This window comes from Ochotona curzoniae, unplaced genomic scaffold (assembly GCF_017591425.1).
Source record: "Ochotona curzoniae isolate NIBS_2020 unplaced genomic scaffold, NIBS_Ocur_1.0 contig_883, whole genome shotgun sequence".
NCBI classification, from domain to species: Eukaryota; Metazoa; Chordata; class Mammalia; order Lagomorpha; family Ochotonidae; genus Ochotona; species Ochotona curzoniae.
The window spans coordinates 39,472,533-39,491,418 of NW_024466599.1; the positions used below are offsets into that span (position 1 = coordinate 39,472,533).

At 41.6% G+C, this 18,886-nt stretch overlaps 1 protein-coding gene across 4 annotated transcripts in view; it reads right to left on the reverse strand.

Moving 5' to 3' along the window:
* The window catches only part of MEIS1 (Meis homeobox 1), a 142,061-nt gene that overhangs the window by 57,519 nt on the left and 65,656 nt on the right, over positions 1-18,886 (reverse strand). For all 4 annotated transcript variants that reach the window (XM_040993308.1, XM_040993310.1, XM_040993309.1 and 1 more), the window contains one exon: positions 5,747-5,892. In XM_040993308.1, the coding sequence (XP_040849242.1) occupies positions 5,747-5,892 (146 nt within the window). The remainder of the gene's footprint in view (positions 1-5,746; positions 5,893-18,886) is intronic.

Below are 18,886 nucleotides of genomic sequence, written 5' to 3' on the forward strand. Positions count from 1 at the left end.
CTGGGCCGAGTTCCTTTGCCTACATACCTGAGTAACTGGGCAGTTCTAAAGTTGGGCTTCTGTTTTTATTCGTGATTGTTTTCCCCCCTATGCCTCCTCATCAACCAACTATAATTACCCTGGGTCAGAGGTGCATAATAGGAGTGGGGAAGAAAGGCTGGGGCCGAGGGCAGGAGGAGTGGGGACGGCTGGGAGAGAGCTTTGCCAGGTCACTAATGGCCTCTGGGGCAACAACTTGGAGAACAGGCTGATGCTTCTCCTTTGATCTTCTAATTCACAATGATCATTAGTATTAACTCCGATTCTTCTGGGTGAAGAATTCCAGCTGTAGCCTTTTCAGTTTACCTGACCTAAGAAAATTCATCACCCATCCCATTAGGATTTCAATAACCAGCTAAGAAAAAGAAGAAGGCAGTTGCCCCAGAATCTGCAAACCGCCTGCTTCATGATTAACACAGAGCTTCCATGATGTATATCACAGAAGAATGAGGGCATTCCCATATTCCCCTCTAGTAATTAAATAATCTATTCCATTTTCCTCCTGAGACAAATGATTCCCACTTGGGTGAAAAATAGGCAGTGCCCTTATTTAATCAGAGCTGAAATACGCTCTCTTCAACATAGTGGAGATCTTCTCAAATGAAGAGAGAGGGTTTTATCATACTAGACAGAGTAAGTTTCAACAGTTTAGCTTGGGTCAGAGGTGAAGGTGAAAGGCAACTACTGTAAGTGGGGGAAAAGCGGCAATGACAAAGATATTTTTCTATACTTAAAAGAGTCTATTTCCACTGTTAGACAAAGACAGCTGGAAAGAAACAAACAATAACTATTTTCTGTAATAGAGCTTTCATTTCATAATAGATCTGCAGGTAACACACAGTAAAGAAGGACTCAAAGATACCTGCCATTTCCACAAGTCATTCCTTTGACTCAAATGCATAAAAATGATGGTAAGTTGGAACTAACTTGAAGAAGGGACTGTCTTTCCCAACAACTTAGAGGTACACTAAACAGGCAACAGTACGACATTCCAGTTTTCCAGGCCCAACATCTTCTCAGGACTTCCCCGACATCTCTGAGGACAGGTAGCTAGAAGATACTAGCCCATAAGGCAGAGCAATGACATTCACCATCTAGAGGTGACAAGTGGAGAAAGAAATAGAAATTGGAAGAGAAAAGAGAATTTCATCTACTAATCACATATGTGGCTACTTAGGGGTCCTTCTATCTTCCTTTTGACCTTTGATGTACTGGATCAACAGCATGGATTATCTGGATACCAATCAGAGGTACATTTTTCGTTATAATAATTCATAATGTTCAGAGGGTAAATCTTCTGAAATTGCAAGCAGAGATATGACACTAAGATGTCTCCAACAGATCTTGTTACCAAAAGTAAAACCAATGAAACAACATCTGTCTCTTCTAGAGCATTCAATTCCCAATTCAATTCCATTTACTCCATCCTTAGAGTGGCAGACCCGCAGGGCACTTTTCATCTAATAGTGTTTCTATGGAAACGCCATTCTCAACCTGGAAGATTCCACAAGCCCTCACATTGGCTTTATCTAAACAGAGGGGAGAGTCTTATAAATCAGAAACCAAGACATAAATTTGGTCACACACACACACACAAAACTATTTTCAAGGCTAGAAGTTCACATGCAGAAAGAAAGAAGACAAAACCAAGACATATAGCAAATATGAATATCTGACTTCCAAACAAAGTTCATGCTGGTTGTAAGGCTTAACCCAAGGGGATCCTCAGGCTCAGACAAGGGGTGGGCATTTAGAGAGAAGAAGACTGAAAATCATTTACTTCACCTTAAGGATCACCTGATCAATGTCAAATATTAACCTTTAAAAGTTTTTCTCACCTGAATCAGGTGTGCAGTTTTTTTAAAACTACTTCTACTCTCCCCAACTTTCAGAATTCCTAGACTCACAGCAGTTGCATGAAGCAAAAGATAGTCATGCATATTTTAAATAAGAACCACATAAGCTGCTTTTCTATTTAGATTATACTTAAATCTACTGTAGAATAGGACAGGCAAACAAAAAGAAAAAAAGACTCCTAATTTTTATCTATATTTTTTTCCCTCACTTTCAGTAGGTCCTTGGACACATGTCTTGGCAATACTATGAGCAGAAGAACCAGTGAGATGCAAAACGTGTCCAGCTTAAATGCTGTGAGATCATAGACTTCTCACAGCTGCAAGAACGAATTCTCTCAAGACAAAACACACACTCATGTGACGTATGCCCCCCACCAACTGTCACTGTACAGGGATCCGCAGGCAAAGAGTAAGTACTTTATAATTGTTTGCAATAATTCATCTTCAGGCAAATGCAAGCATTACTATTAACAAATGCTTTTATTTTCTTTCTAATTCTCTCTTATTATCTAAATCATGCCAGTCACCCTTTTCAAATTCAAGGGAATAGTTTCTTTTAAGAGATCCTTTCTACTTAACAACACTGGCAAACATTCAACTACACCTAAGCTGGGAATTTACCTCACTGACATTTCCTTTTACCCCATATTCAACAAAGTTTAATACTCATTTCCTTTTACTTTTACTGTTTTCATTACACACAAATATGTGCAATTTAGCTCGCTAGGGACTGTGTGTCCAAAAAGGATGCTTAACTTCTTTCTTTGGAGCAGTAAAATGTGCTACTGATCAAAAATACCTATGGATCACTACAAACCAGCACATTTTTCTTCTCAGGCAGCTGAAGTGCAAATCCAGAAAGGTGCTTCCTTCAATGCCCTATTCTAGTCCTCGAATACACACACACACACACACACACACACACAGAAGTGCTTGTAAACCCTTTCAAGGAAAGATTTTTTTAAAACTGAATAAGCCCAATGAAAAGATTGATCAATTTATTTTAGATGAAAAAAAAAAGCAATTTGCTTTCAATAAGGTGGGTCAGGTTTTAGACTATGCCTTTTGTCATTTAAAAAGATTAGTTTGTAATTTGGCAATAAATTGTTATTGCTCTTGTTTTAATTAGCCAGAGTTTCAATTGCTTTTTTTTATATCTAGCAAGAATTCAGAAAGGATTTTCTAGATAAGTTGCATTAATCACACAGCAATAACGTGATCACTTAAGGTTTGCACACAGTCTTCTTAATGAATTGTGTATCCCTGAAGACATCTTAGAATGTGAGATTAAGTTACTGAAGGATTGACTGAGATATCAGGAGTTAAACCTGAATACACATCAGCAAAACTCCTTAAATGCTATCTTTTTCATAGACTTTAGGATACCTAAGCAGCCCAAGCATTCCTTCAATAATGGTAACAAAACAAGGTAAAGGAAGTTCTACAGATCCATTTGTTTTTGCAGTTACAGAATAGAAAGGGAATCCTCACTGAGGGAAGGAAATGGGCGGACACTGGACTCATCTCTTGACTTTGCTTCTTAGATAAAGAAATGAAATCAATTTAATTTTTAGAGATTGCTATCATTAATATTTCCCTACATGCACAAGACACTGAAGTAGGTAAGGGGAAATAACCAATAGAAACCATCAGGCAACTTCTTTGAACATTGATAGAAAGCCAAGGAAACATCGAGGAATTGGGCTTCCCTATCCAGGACAATGGCACAGGCTAGTAAAGACCCCCAAACCAAAGTCAATTAGCCAGAGAGGGGGAAAAAACCTTCTGTCAGTTCATGAATAATTTCTGTAACAATTGTCCCAGTTCCCCATAGTTCACATAAGCACTGTAATACAGGCAAAGTGACACTGGCTGTTAGAGTGGTTTCTTGTTGGTTTTCTTGTTTGTTTTTCTGAAAAAGATAATATTGCTCTCTGTAAGGTTCTTCACAAGGGTATGACCTAGAAAAACAGGAAAACTGGAAGAGCAATACAAGAATAACTTGCCTCTCTCTCCTGATTCTGTCTGAGCCAATATTTGATTATATTTTATTCAGGGGAGCCTGAGCTTCAAGTAAAGCCAACACTTCTATGCAGATTGAGATAGGGGCTGAAGAAAACTGCTCATTTTTCTCTGTTGGAATAAGAAAGCCAACCTGAAGTCATCACTTCACTCCAACTCATTCCCCAGGCTAATTTAGCTGGCTAGTTCCATTGATGAACATCAGCTCTTTGTGTCAGTGCCTTTAACCAGCTGTCCTTTCTTCACTATACACTACACAATTTTTTTTTTCCATGATATGCCCTGGAGACCCTAATTCTCCTTCCACCCTCCCAAGTGGTTGACAATCCTCAACAGGAAAGTTGCACAAGGCAGATCTAAAATACTTACATATAAGTAACAAGTGGCTATGTCAGTCATCTTACTGGAATCAGATTTTAGAAAAACCTCATAGGATATTCAAATCATCATAGCTCAAACAGTAGAATCCTCAACTAACTCACAACATTATCAAACTCTTTAAAGTTTATTCAAAAACAGTTCTCTGTAGTCTAGTTAGCATTTGGGATCACGATGGGAAGAGAAGGAGCACAGGTCATGTTTTCTTAGTGACTCTTGCTGCCTTCATTTTCTATTCTGTTCATAGGCAGCAGAACATCTGGATGAATTACTGCCCCTGTGTATAAGGAGGGACAGCCTTCAGCCAGAGGAGCAGAACCACCAGTCTTCAAACAGCGTGTATTTGCCTCCTTGTCCCAGTGCAACCCATTAAGGCATAGGGCTTAGCAAATGGGCAAAGAGTGAATGTGGGCAGGCTCTGCCTGTGTTTACAACAATATAGAATTAGCTTTGATGTTTCGGGGGTTGGGGGGGAATGACTTTCAGAAAAGCAAACCAGCTAAAAATAGTAACATAAAATATTTGCTCCTGACATTTTTTTAAAAGGTAATATAGCTATGATAACAAACTGTCGAAATTCATCCTCTATCCCTAAGAGTTAAGATTTTTGCTGATTTTTTAAAATGTTATTTTATCCATAAATTTTCATGTTCTATTTTTCCTTCCTTGGATGTGATTAAATCAGTATGCACTTATAAAAATATCCACCAAAATATTATGATTATAAATATTTTGAATGTGAAATTCATTCAGAACAATAGCCAAACAAAACATATCCCCCGGTGGCATAAAGCCCCAAATTTCCACTTTCTTACATCTCCAGGAGAATTCCTGCAGTGAAAACAGCAATACTCACACAGACAATATAAACTGTTACTCTGCTTGAAAAGCCACGAGGGACTGCACAGGAAGAGCCGACTCTATATTGCTGTTTTCCTTTGCAGTTCTAAACACAAGGGCAACTTTCACTGTGGAGCTGACTCACACCAATGATTCAAATGGAAGCCAGTGCATCCAAACCACTCAAAAGGGAATTATGTGAACATCTTCCCATCACAACATGGTTTAAACTTTTGAGGGCCGTTCTCTAGAAGGTCCACAAAAGCAATGGAAGGTATTCAGTCTTTCTCCCTAGGGTTAGTCTTATTCTGAGCAGGAACTGGTTCTAAGTACTAAGGGTCACACTTAGAAAAGCAATATCGTTAACATACATAAAGTCACAAGTGCACATGAACTCCTGGAGCTGATAACTAATGAAAATTAACAAAATGGCAAAGAGAACTTCAATTAAAATTCCTTTTGGGGGGTGTGAATCTAGGAAACAGTACTAATACCTTCATATAAACTATGGGAACATAGTGGTTTACAAGTCCAGAGGGAGCATTTTGTTTCTACCAAAACTGGTTCATTGTCCATATTTAGTTTACATATGTCATTTAGAATCCACTTACTGTTAGATGCTGGAACAGCCACGCCCTCATGATATTTGTGGCTACTTTGGGAAAGATGCCACGCTTTTTGTGACGCTTTTTGTCCTTATCAGGGTCATCATCGTCACCTGTGCTGGGGGAAGCTACACTGTTGTCCAAGCCATCACCTGCAAACATAGTGAATCAAATTTTGACTGATGCTACCTTGACATGCTTTATTCAAATAGAATGCCTTTGGATATCAACAAAACCAAAAGAGCAATGTAAATGATTAATAGTTTCTTTGGTACTTTTTTTTTTTCCAAGACAAAGAACAAGGCCTAGGCTCAAAAGCAATCAGGTCTAAAGAATTTCTTCAAGTAACAGTGCTAAAGGTCAAAGGGAATGGAGCGGAACAGCCAGTCTCTTTAGTGGCTTTGTCGCCATGGTAGTTATTCAGTTTATAAATACATATATATACATATGTGTATGTGTGTGTGTAATATATATATCGCTAAGATACATTAAGTGTCAAACTTATGGGGAGTTAAATATGGGGGCAGCCATCAGCAATGGAATTGCTACTTAGGTATTCAATTCCCCCAGAGTCACTGACATGAACTTGTGAGAAGGTGCATTAACACTATCAACTCTTTCCACAAGTGGTCTATTTCAAAACTAGTTGGAGAAATGCAGGCAGTCAGTCCATCATACAAGCATTTTGACATAGAAATACTTAAGACAGAATATAATTTTTCTTAGCTTTAAATTTAGTAGGGGAAAAAAAAACCCTCACATAGTTTTTAAATCACAAAGCAATTATTATTTAATTCAAATCAAATCATGTTAAGTTGCAAATAATTGGAACTGTGTTACACTAATAATCCAAGAAGTTTCTAAAACCTCTTTTAGATTTAAATTATTTCTGAAAAGTCACTGTTAACATATCCCCTACATCAGACCCTGCTTGGTTTTTTTTTATTGATTTTTGTAATAACATTCAAATTGTCTCTCCTAAAAAATTTAGCTCTGTGACTCAATAAAATTTAAAAAAAAAATGTAGTATTCTTTTTACAATGCCATATTTGATACAAAAAAAAAAAAGAAATTTCAGCCCGTATAATCACATTAAAATAAGTCATCAGGTACAAGTGAAAAGCAAATATTTTTTGTTTTGGCACCAAAGTCAAAGGGGAAAATAACAATGGGCAAAACTTGCTAAACTAAAAGGTAGCCTAACTTCTGTCAAACAGCCTTTGCAGCATGTCTGAGCTCCTGCCTGGTGCCTGTGCTCTGAGGGAGCTGCTGGCTTGCAGAAACGGAACAGTTTGGGCCCAGAAAGAGGAGTGGGGGAGCAGGCTTAGAAACAAGATAACAAGCGCACCCAACAGCACATGTCCTGAATTAAATAGATCATTCCAGAGCAATCTACATGGCCCAAAGAACCTGATACTCGGCTGAGACAACTTTCCTGGTGACTACACGTTGGCACTGGCCTCATTTACCTGGCTTCAGGAATTTTTCCGTTTCTCATTCCTGTCATCTAGGTCCTACTTACAAGAAGAATTCTCTACTTTGATTTACCACATAGAGTTACTTCAGCCTAATCTATACTAGTTCTGTTTCAACTCATCAATTATTCTTTATGCTGCCTCAGGACACACTACCTTACTGCCTTAAAACAAAGAAAAATGCCTTCCTTTTCCTATTCTATTTTCTTAATTGCCCTGCCTTGTACTGACCTAAAGTTTAAAAACTTAGATTCATTTCAAGCTCCTCTTATTACAGCACATGCCAGAAATGCAATACTTTTGCAGAACTTTTCTGAGTTTAACCTATTGCTAGTTTAAAATCATAGATTTTATCACACTTAAAATTCACATACTATTGTTACAGACCCACAGAATCATAGCTTACACTCACACTGGAGACGACCACCACGAGGACTCACACCTCCAAAACTCTCATTGAGAAAGTGCTGTGTCCCATGACTGGCTCAAGGTCAAGTAGCTGAGCTTGGAGCTGTCAAGGTCTGGATGGGACCAGACACCCACCTCCCCAAATCACTGCTCCTTCCACCCCACCGAGCTCCTGATCTGCATAAGCCAGAAGTCCCCTTGGGTTTATCTAATAAATTCTTTGAAAGTCCAGTGTTTAAAAGAGGCTTTTTATTCAGAGAAGCAACTCGCCATATAAAATAACAATGCATTAAAGAAACATGACAAAAGAAAACTACTCAACAGCATTTAAAATTTCAATGGACTGATCCACTCTCAATAGGTACAAGGTAATTCAGGAAAAGGATCATCACACTTGATCACTGATGAAAAAGGAAACACCTCTCACGTAACAACACTGTTTGTCACCACCTCCCTAGGATTGTTTTCTACCTTAAAAAAAAAAAATAGCCTTTTTACCCATCTCAACCCCCTTCAGATTAATTTAGCAAGCAATGCCCTGTGCCTGCCTAGGAGAGAATTCATTGATAATTTATGGAAATATCTACTATAATCCAGTGGAGATGACTTTTTTCCAGCTTTGTGCATCAATAGATAATCAAGGCCTTAAAGCAGCCTTAGCTTCCCATTACCTCAGGCAAAAGAATTCCTGAAAGTGTGCCTGGAGGGCACCTGAATTATATCCTCCATTAGGGAAGGAAGGCTCTCTGCATTCCATGCGGAACACTCACCAGAACCTTTCCTGTTTATTTCTGCTGTATGAAAGCAGAACCATTAGGAACAGAATTTTTTAAGTGAAGACTTATGTAGATACAATGGAGAAACCTTTCAAGCAGCAGCCAGATCACCCCCTTCAGTCCCTGGCAGTGACCTCTCCCGAATAAAAGGTTTCTATTACATCATTAGCTCAAGCCAAAAACAGCCGCGGCTTAATGCACAGTTTGTTCTTCCTACTGTTTTTAGGCAAATACAGCTACTTTACTCCCATCTGGGAGGGAAATTACACTGCTGGGTTGTAATCTAAGACAAGATTTTCATTGGAAGCAAATGCTTTCAATCCAGTGTAAATACTGGTGCATGTTCAGAAAAGCCTAAAACAATAAACCCTGCTCCTTTCTGACACAGTTGGGGAAACGGAGAAGATGGGGAAGGAGGAGGGCATAATGAAACAGAGGATTCTAAAAGCAAACACTTTCGTAGATTTTAATACATTCTTTAACCTCTTCCACTTTCTCAAATCGAAAATTGATCTCGGAACGTCTCCACCCCAGAGGAAAGTCTAAATGGCCAATTGTACTTTTAGTATTCCCATTCTCTCTGCAATTTGATACAGTCACCTCCATGTGGTCTCTTGAGGAATTATTTCCTTTTTATTTATTTATTTACTTAAAAAAAAATTTTAAGATCACTAAACAAACTTGGAGGACCGCTGGCCGACCACACGGCAGCAGGCAGCGGCTCTGAACCACATTTGTAAAATGTCAGCAGTGACTTCATTCCTGGAGCTGACTTCTCCTGCCGCCAAATGAAGGCAAACTGAAAAGGTGGAAATAATCATAAAAATGATGCCAGTCCATAAACAAGCTTACAGCCTCATTAGGATAGCAGTAGGCTCCAGTGGGTGATTTATGCTCGTTTTGCTGATGCTATGAGGAAATGCCATAGGGCGACTTTAGCCAACTGCTAATGGTTTCTGACAGCTTCTTAGCAACTAGTGCAAGCAACGGTGAGGCGTTTGCTAGTGACAGAAACCAAAAATGTCATATTATCTGCCCATGTGTCATGAAGTCCGTGTGGCAATTAACTAGGAGGCCAGTGACTGAGGGGCCAGAGGCTCCTGCAAATGGCCTTTGGCAATGCAGAGGCCAGCGCCGGCGGGCTCAGTGTGCTCTGGCTGCACATGTATGCAACATTCTAATGTAGAAATTCACTCCCTGCAACTTCCTGGGCTCTAAGGAGACCCAGCCACTCAAAGCCCTTTCTTCACTCTCACTGAAGTGAAACTCTACTCTCTCTCTCTCTCCTCTCCTCTCTCTCTCTCTCTCTCTCCTCTCTGGGCACAAGCTGTGGCATGATCAGAAGATTCCACAGCAAACTGGTTTGATACAATTATCCCAATGGATCCATAATTGACAGTACCTGGTTATGCACCTTTAGGATGCTGGATCCAAAGGTGCTAGCTGTTTTACTGCTCCCTGGCAAATTAGTCTAAAAGGACTTCAGATCACTGAAGCAGACTCGCTGCCTGTCAGACTGTGAGGGGCTGAGGAACTACACAGCAACAACACTGTTTAAAAAACACCAGGCTCCTAATAAGTGGGGGGGAAGAATCTTGGCCATCCTTTCCAGTTTCCGAGCTATCAAAACCATGCACTATATGTCAAACTGTCAAACCTTTCAGCGTGGGCCATTTGCCCTTTCAAATAATATTTAAGAATTGTTTTTACAAAATTTTATAGGCCATGGTCTAGTGAAAGAGGCCAACCAACAAAGAAAGGAATTTGTACTACAATTCGTCTACGGACAATTTCTTGTGAGACCTGGGCCTGTCCCCACGGAACAAGGCAGGTGACCTGTGGCAGCTCCCAGGCTGTCAGGCAGCTCAGATTTCAAACACGCTCAACTCAAACATCCCGAGTCGCCTATTTAAGCATGCCCAGGCATTTAGACTCTGCTATCTGTGCCTTTCAAAGCAGGATAAAGCGGCATTTATCGTATTCAGGCCATTCAATGGGTCAGACTGACCGTGTCAGCAGGGGCTCCTCTCCGGCAGGTCAAAGCCCAGCTCCCATTTTTCTCTCCCTTACTAACTCCCTCTCTCCCCTACCTTAGAGCTGCCATTTCCAAAAAACCTACTCTGAAGGAGGCAGACACAAAACCACAAAAAGCAGCACCCCCAAGATGTACATCGATGCCGATCAGAACTTCCTGTACCGGTGGGCCATCACGTAAAAACGAAACAGGTTGTCGGTCAAGGGGTCCTTTCTGTCATAGAGGCTGAACTCCTAATTAGGGATATGAACTTTCAGCTGCCAGAGCAGATGGATGCATGAAGTGTTGGACACTCCGGTTTTTCTAGAAGCCAAGTGAAAGACAGCAGAGCCTCAAGATCCTCTTCATGCACAGTTCTGTAGTTTGGGGGTCATGTCCTGTCTTTAACCTTTACTTTTTACCCCCACCATCGGAATAGAGTATTTGTCTCCAAATGGCCCTAAACTCAAAAACCCACAACATGGAATCAGTGTCCTTCAGAACTGGGTAAATATTACGGTCTTGAAAGTTGAATGGTTCAAAGTCATGATTGGGAACATACAGCTCCTGTTGGGAGGTGATTAAATCATCGAACAAGCAAGAATACCATCACATATCCTGCTTGCCAACAAAATTTTTCCCTCTTGTTTATTTTGTCCTGCAGGATGTCTGCTTAAAAGAATTTTCACATCACAATGACAATGGAGTGTCCAGCACAGACCTGCCCTTGTAGTGCCTGCAGTGTAGGGACATACATCCCATCACATGGAAATACCGGCTATCCCCTGGAGGGACCCATCTGGGTGTGTCTGATGGGGAGGGTTTTAAGGAAAATGCAAACCTACCCCAAACCCTCTTCTCCAGATTATGCTTGGGTCGTTAGCCAGAAGTCAAGTGGGATGAAGTTTCTGTGTGAAGAGGGTAAACGATGAGAATTATGGACATGCCTTTCTCAGGAGTCAGCTGCAGCATGGCCCAGGTCTTACTGAGGTATCCTGTCTTCATTTAGATGTGTAATAACCATCTGGGTGCTTTTTCTATAATCCATTCTTGATCATATCACCCTAACGCCTAAAATCCTTCCATGGCTACCCTTTGCCCTCAGGATGAAGGTCACTCCTTTTCCCCTGGCGTGAAAGGTTTCTCATGCTTTCTCTCCAGGTGTGTTCACAGCCTGCTTTTGCAAAGTCCCCAGGTATACATGCTGTCATGGTGACACTTCCGGTCCTGAGTTAACCTGAAGCTGTGGTCATTTCCTGGCTCTCTCACATGCTTGGTCCTTCCTGGTGCTGCTCCCACTGGCTGTAGCAGCCTTCCCTTCATTTTTGCATCAATGTGGCAAACTTCTTGGTGGTTCTTTCAGGCTCAGCTCAAGTGTTGTCTTCTAGAAGAGGCATTTGCCGGACTCCAGCTGATGGAGTGACCTGTCCCTACCCCCAATCTTGAACAAGCTTTTTCCTCCTAATATCCCTCTATCCTCACACACGTGATATTCTGCCAGGACTGTCCCCTCAGATTGATTACAAGACATGTTGCAGTAAGGTCTATGTCATGATACCCTTATGTTCTCTAACCTCAGAGTTATCCCCATGTCTGGCTCCAAACTTCCCCATCGGTCAATTAATGAATTATCAAATTCTTTTCACTGTGGGGAGAAAATTACACTTGCAGTTTCTACTTGCTATAGTTCTTTTGGAAATACATCTAAATTAAATACTTGGAAAATACTTGCAAATATACTTTCAAAACATAATTCTAAGGAAACATGAAGGAAATGCATTCTCTGGAGCAGAGATGCTCCTTGGAGCCTGTAGGCTCCTCTTTGACAAAGGGGGAGTGAAGAGACGCCGTGTCAGCGTTCTTGATAATGTTCAGCAGGCCCTTCAGAAATACACCACTGCTTCCTGTGCTTGTCAGCGGAAGCGATAGACCTTTTCTTTGCCAGGGGCTTTGCTGGAATTCAAATTTTAAAAATAAGGCCTATGCATGTTCTTCTGCATTTTTCCTGCAATTAATTAACTCTCTTCTCCCCTCCCCCTTTACTCATCTCTAGTTTGACCACAGCCAAGAAATGCAGCTGTCTGGAACAGACAAATTAATTGCAAACTAAAACTCTAGACCCACACCTGCGACTTCTGAAGGTAAACGTGAAACTCTAGAACTCTGGCTGTGTTGGATTTTCCAAGTGATTCAATCAGCTATCCCCCAGCACTCTTATATACCGGGCCCATCAATTTTTCAGCAATAAATTAGGAAAGAATTCTATAGTGGAGATTTAAAATGTCATAGGATTCTTCTTTTTTATTCTAAGAGTCATTAAGAAATATTTGGTCAGATGTATGAAAGTAGATTTTAGCCCCTTAAGACTCCTGACACACGGTATATTTCTTATATATCCAACTACAGTCCATGTACAAATATATAATGGTCCAAATGCAATGGATAACTTGTACATTTCCTTCAGGATTCTGCTAACTTCTAGACCTCCTTTTGGGTCTTTTCTCAAACTTTGGTGTTAAAAGTTTCCCAGTTTTTCCTTGTTCAAAGTCATTCTCACTTGATAAAACAAAAAGGAGGACAAACATTTTCATGTATTGGGTTTTGCCACCCACAGTGTACATAAAAATTTGAAAGGTACCATTAGATGCCAAAATAAGGGCAAATGCTGAGCCTTGCAATTCATTTACTCGCATCTCTTATCAGGGTGCCTGGGTTCAGTCCTGACCTCTGGCTCCCACTCCAGCCTCCTGCTAAGGAACACTTTGAGAGGAAGCAGGTCCTTACTCAGGTGGTTGCGGTCCAAGAACCTACATGGAGACCTGGATTGCATTCTAAGTTCCTGGGTGCTGCTTCATTTACCCTCAGCTGCTGTGGGCATTTGGGGAGTGAAGCAGTAGACTGAAGATCTGTCTGTCTTTGTCTCTCATTTAGACGTGGGCATCTGCTATGGCCTTGCTATTTACGAGAACAAGCTGAGCAAATACCCTGTAGTAGGGACATACGAAGGTATTAATGGAGAAGATGGAGTTCAGAATAGTGGGAGAAAAGATGAAAAATGTACAAACTCTGAAGAAACATCTTATTGGCAATCAAAGAAACAACTGGGCTGATGTGCTTTATAAGGTTGGTGCCATAGGGATTTGGGTTTGTTAAATGATCACAAGAAATGGTTAATGGTTAACCTCTGTGGAATGAGCTCAGAGCCTGATTCAACCCTTTAATGGACTCCTGCTACCACTGAAACCTGCGCGGAAAAAGTAGGGATCAGAGCAGCAGAAGTATCTCTTTCCAGCCACAGCTGGCACCCTTTCTAAAGGAAAAGATACAGCATTTGAAAATGAGTCCCCCAGTATGTAAACCTCTTTTAATTATCAATCACTCCAGTTATTCATTCATCCATCTCGCAAAAACATAATGAATTCCTACTATGTATGACCCCAACATGATGGAAACATTGAGGAACACAATGATTTCTTGTTGTTGTTGTTGTTTTAAGATTTATTTTATCTTTATTGGAAAGTCAGATTTACAGAGAAAAGCAGAGAGAGAGAAAGATCTTCCATCTGTTGATTCACTCTCCAAGTGGCCACAACAGCCAGAGATGAATCAATCCAAAGGCAGGAACCAGAAGCCTCTTCCAGGTCTCCCAAGCAGGTACAGGATCCCAAGGCTTTAGGCCGTCCTCTACTGCCTTCCCAGACCACAAGCAGGGAACTGGATGGGAAGAGGAGTTGCCAGAGTACAAACCAGTATCCACATAGGATCCTGGTGCATGAAAGGCGAGGATCAGCCACTAGGCCATCACACTGGGCACAAGATTTTGCTTTTAAAGAATTCTCAAGTTAGAAGGTACAGATGTTAAACATAAGTGTAATAAATGTGCAATTGCAAAATGAAGCATTTAATCATAAAGTAACATATCTCTGCCTATGGGAAGTAACAGGAGTTAGGGGTAAGTCTGGAGAACTTTTGAGTAGAAATTGGCAGGTGAAGCACCGTCAGAGGTCTGTGATAGGCAGCTGGAAGGGCAGAGGAGAGCACTGCAGGCCCCAGGAAGTATGTGCGCTGGCCTGCTATGCTGGATACAGTCTGACACAGCGTTGGAACTGGGACCTGGAGGGCAGACTCAGAAGAGGCTAGGGAGGCAAGAGGAGTAAAACTACATCTGACCTGGACCAGGTAGGGCAGAGTGTCCTAAGGGTCCTGGGGGGCAGCACTATCTTTGCAGAGTAAGCCCTAATGCCCTAATGTTCCCTACATTGTATCATATGAAGTCCCCTCTCTCCAGTGCCTCTCCATTTCAAGTTGACATATTCCTGATTCCAAACTGAAGCTGCTAAGTAATGGACAATGAAGCATCAGTGAGTCTGCTTAGGTAGACTCCAATTTACATACAGATGACATTCTGCTGTCCATTGACACATAGCTCTTGGACACCTAGAATCTATTTTCACACAGAAACCACTTAGGGAACATGTGAGGTCAACTCAGCAATAATAAAGCCACTCACAAAATGAATGAAGCTGCAACTGATATCAGAAAACCTAAGAGGGAAGGCAACTTTCTTCTCAAACTCCTATGCAGAGTCACCTGTTGGAGTTCCAAGTGCTCCAGCTCCCCTGCTTCAACTCAAGCTCAACAACTCCCAACAATCAAAGTCCATACTTTCAGCTTTGTTGATCTAAGCTAGGCTTCATGTAGAAAGTCATTCAAGGAAACTAAGTCAGACTAGAAGAAGCAAACGAACGCCTTCCACATCTTCCTAGCTGTGTTGACAAAAGAAAGGAAAGGAGAGGAGAGGAGGGGAGGGGAAGGGAGAGGAGGAAGAGGAGAGAAGGGAAGGGGAGAGGAGAGGGAAAAAGAAAAGGAAAGGAAAAAAGAAAAGACGATTGTAAATAAATCTGAATTATTAAATGGTAGATTTTCCGGTAAAGCAATAAGTAAAGGTTTTAAAAACATATAGTTTAGGTCCGGCGTGATGATTCAATGGCTAAATTCTAGCCTTCCTAATTTATTTTTCTTTTTAAGATTTATTTATTCTTTTTGGAAAGGCAAATTTACAAAGAGAAGGAGAAACAGAGAGAAAGACCTTTTATCTCTGGCTCACTCCTCAAGTGGCTGCAATGCCAGAGCTGAGCCAATCCAAAGCCAAGAACCAGGAGCCTCTTCCAGGTGTCCCAAGCAGGTGCAGGGTCCCAGGGCTTTGGGCCATCCTCTACTGCTTTCCCAGACCATAAGCAGGGAACTGGATGGGAAGTGGAGCAGCTGGGATAGGAACTCGCTCCCATATGAGATGCTGGCATGCACAAAATGAGGACTTTAGTCACCAAGCTACAATGCCAGGCCCAAAAAATAAATAAATTAAAAATATATATATATACATACAGCTTGTATTGGAAAACATCTACTTTTCATCAACAGATAGCATTCTTTAGAAAGAGCACCAACTAATCATTAAGAGCCATCCTTCCTCCTCACCATCCCCAACCCTTATTGGCTCCCACCTAGATCTGCAAAGTCATGTGTTTCTCAACATCTGAGTGTTCTTAGACAATCCTTGTGGTGGTTAATGGGCTTTGTGAATACAACTCAGAAGAACACAAGTTGGGGATCCGATCTGACCGTCTGTGTGTAAATATAGGTTATTCATAATTTGAGTGTTTGTAAGTCAGGAATTATCATCCAATTGACATAACTTTGGAGTAACTTCTGTAGTGTAAATTGTACAATCAGTTAAGCTTTTATCACTTTCTGATTTTTCACTGCCAACATAATGAATCCATAGAACAAAGTATGGGAAGAAACTACCCACATAATGGAAACCTTGAAGGAAAATACTAAATTGTTATAGAACACCAAAATTTAAAAAAAAAAAAAAAGCTTAATTGCTTTTGATGGGATTAAACAAAATAATGTGCTTTTTAAATTTATGGAATATAAGAATTGTGTGTTGTATTGGTCAATATTCCTATTTACAGTTTGTAAAAGATTTATTTTCTGTAAAGTATTCATACAGCTAGGCTATCAAGGACAGAAACAACAAATACCAAGAATTCAACTATAATTTATAGACTTTTCTAAAAATCATCTTACTTTGTTCTTTTGAGATAGCAATACGTTTTTCTGGTAATTTAATAGATTTTTTTCCTTGAATTCCCCTCAGGGGAACAGCAGCAAATTAGTTGCCTATACACAGAGGACAAACAGCAATGATGAATAGGAAAGGAAAAAAGACACAGATTTTACTCATTTTTCATCCATTCAGCATTTTTTTTACAACTAAACACCATGGAAAATCCCTACAAAAACAGCATAACTTCTTAATGAAGTCTTAGAAACTTCAGGATGTGAGTACACTGCAAAATATTACTGAAATCTATATGTTTACACTAACAGTAAAACAAAACGGAAACTCCCAATCTTTTTCTAAGAAAATACACTTTCATATGCAAAGGTAAATAGCACAAAAGTCATAAATTTTATCTCAAACAAACAGTTCAGAGATCATTTTAAGAGCCTTCACCTTGCCTATTTTGTTGTTATTTCACTAATACAAGATCATTACTGGAAATATTCTCCTCAACATGTGTTTGTGAAAGGTCTTGAAAACGTTCGTAGAAAATGTACATAATTTAAAAATTTATGCACAAATATCAGTATTTTTACATCAGAATAAATTTATTTTTCCCAAGCTGTAGGAAACTGCCTGAGTTGCCTTGTACCTAGGCAAGTGTTTAACTGCTGGGAGAAAAGCAACCAGTAGCTGGCGGGCATTCTGGGCCTGGATAATGTCAAATTTGTATTAACTATGCAAGTGTGCCAGAATAGTCGCTATTCTTTTCTTTTTTAAAAAAATATATATATGTGGGGAAGGCAGGGAATGCTGGGCCAGAACATGCCACCACAGCCTCCCAGGCAGGGAGCTGCACATTGCCCAGGAATCAGATCTGGGGACAGACTGGAGTGGAAGTGGCTGATGGCATGTTTGACCACAGAGGAATGACTTCTCAGGTCTCCCACAGACTGGGCCACTGCACATTCACAGGTAGGCAAGATAGAGCTGAGACAGAGTGGTTTAGAGGAGAACCATAGGGCATGTCTGGGTCAAGCCAAGATACCTGTCCACGTGGGAGGACTGGGCTGGGCTAAACAGTGTTGCCTGCCACCTGCTGGTGCATGCAAAAGCTGGGTCTGAGGGGCATGCCTGGCTGGGCTAGGCTGCAGTATCTGCCATTGAGTGTTGGAGCAGGGGATGGGCCATGTCAGGTTAAGATGCAGCACCCATCAGATTGTGAAAGCACTGGATCTGGGGGCAAATTATATAGGGACTAATCGGCTCTACTCTGTGGGACTGCAGCACCCACTGGTTTGCACAGAGAACTGGGGGTGGTGACAGGCCAAACCAGGCTGGACCACAGAATTCAGCTAACAGGACCCCAACTGACACTCAAGGAGTTGGGGCTGGGAGGGCCAGGTTGTAGCACCCGCCAGAATATATGAAGACTGAGATCGAGGGCAGACCATGCCACACAGGGTTATTGCAATCACAGGCATGCATGGGACCCAGGGAGGGAGAAGACCTGGTAGGGAACTTCAGGAATTCCCTTACTAGGCTACAGGTCCTGCTGGGGAGCACAAGAGCAAGGCCTTGGGTTAGGCCAGGCTAGGCAGGGCTGTAACATTTGTGTGAGCCAGTTCTGGGCTCAGCCTGGGTTGGGCCAGGCTGCAGCACCACTGGCATACAAGAGAACCAGGATAGAATGTGAGCTGGGCCTAGCTGGGTCAGACTGCAAAACCTACCAGCAAGAGACTGTGGGTAAGTTATGCCAGACTAAGTTGAAGCATCAACCAGCATGCACAAACCTAGGGCTGGGAATGGGCCTGGCAAGGGAACTCCGGGGATTTCTCTGCTAGGCTGCAGATCCACTGGTGAGTGAGGGCTGTGGGCAGGCCAGGCTGGACAAAGCTGCAGCACCTACTGGTATGCATGTGGGCTGGGTAGGGGGCAGGCAAAACTGGGCTAAGCTTCAGCACTGTCTGGTGCTCACAAGAGCCAGAATGGGTGTAATACAGGCCAGGCTAAGCTGCAGTATCCACTGATAAGTGCCAAGATGGGAGACTGGCTAGGCTGAACCAGGCTGTAGCACCTGATGCTGAATGCCAAGCCATCTTTGACTGGGCCACAGCACCCACTGGCACACATAAGATCCAGGGTTTAGAGTGGGAGTATTAGGAGAATTTTTGGGACTCCCCTGCTGGGCCACTGCTTCCATGAGTGAACATGACTGGGACTGGGGATGGGCCAGGATGTGTGAGGCTGCCACACCCACTGGTTTGTACGAATGCCAGAATGAGTACAGACCAGCATGGCTAGGCCGAAACACTAGCTGGCAAGTGCCAGGCCTGGGAGCAAGTCATATAAGGCTTGACTGCAGTATCCCTTAGCAGGTGCAAGATCCAGAGTTAGGAGCAT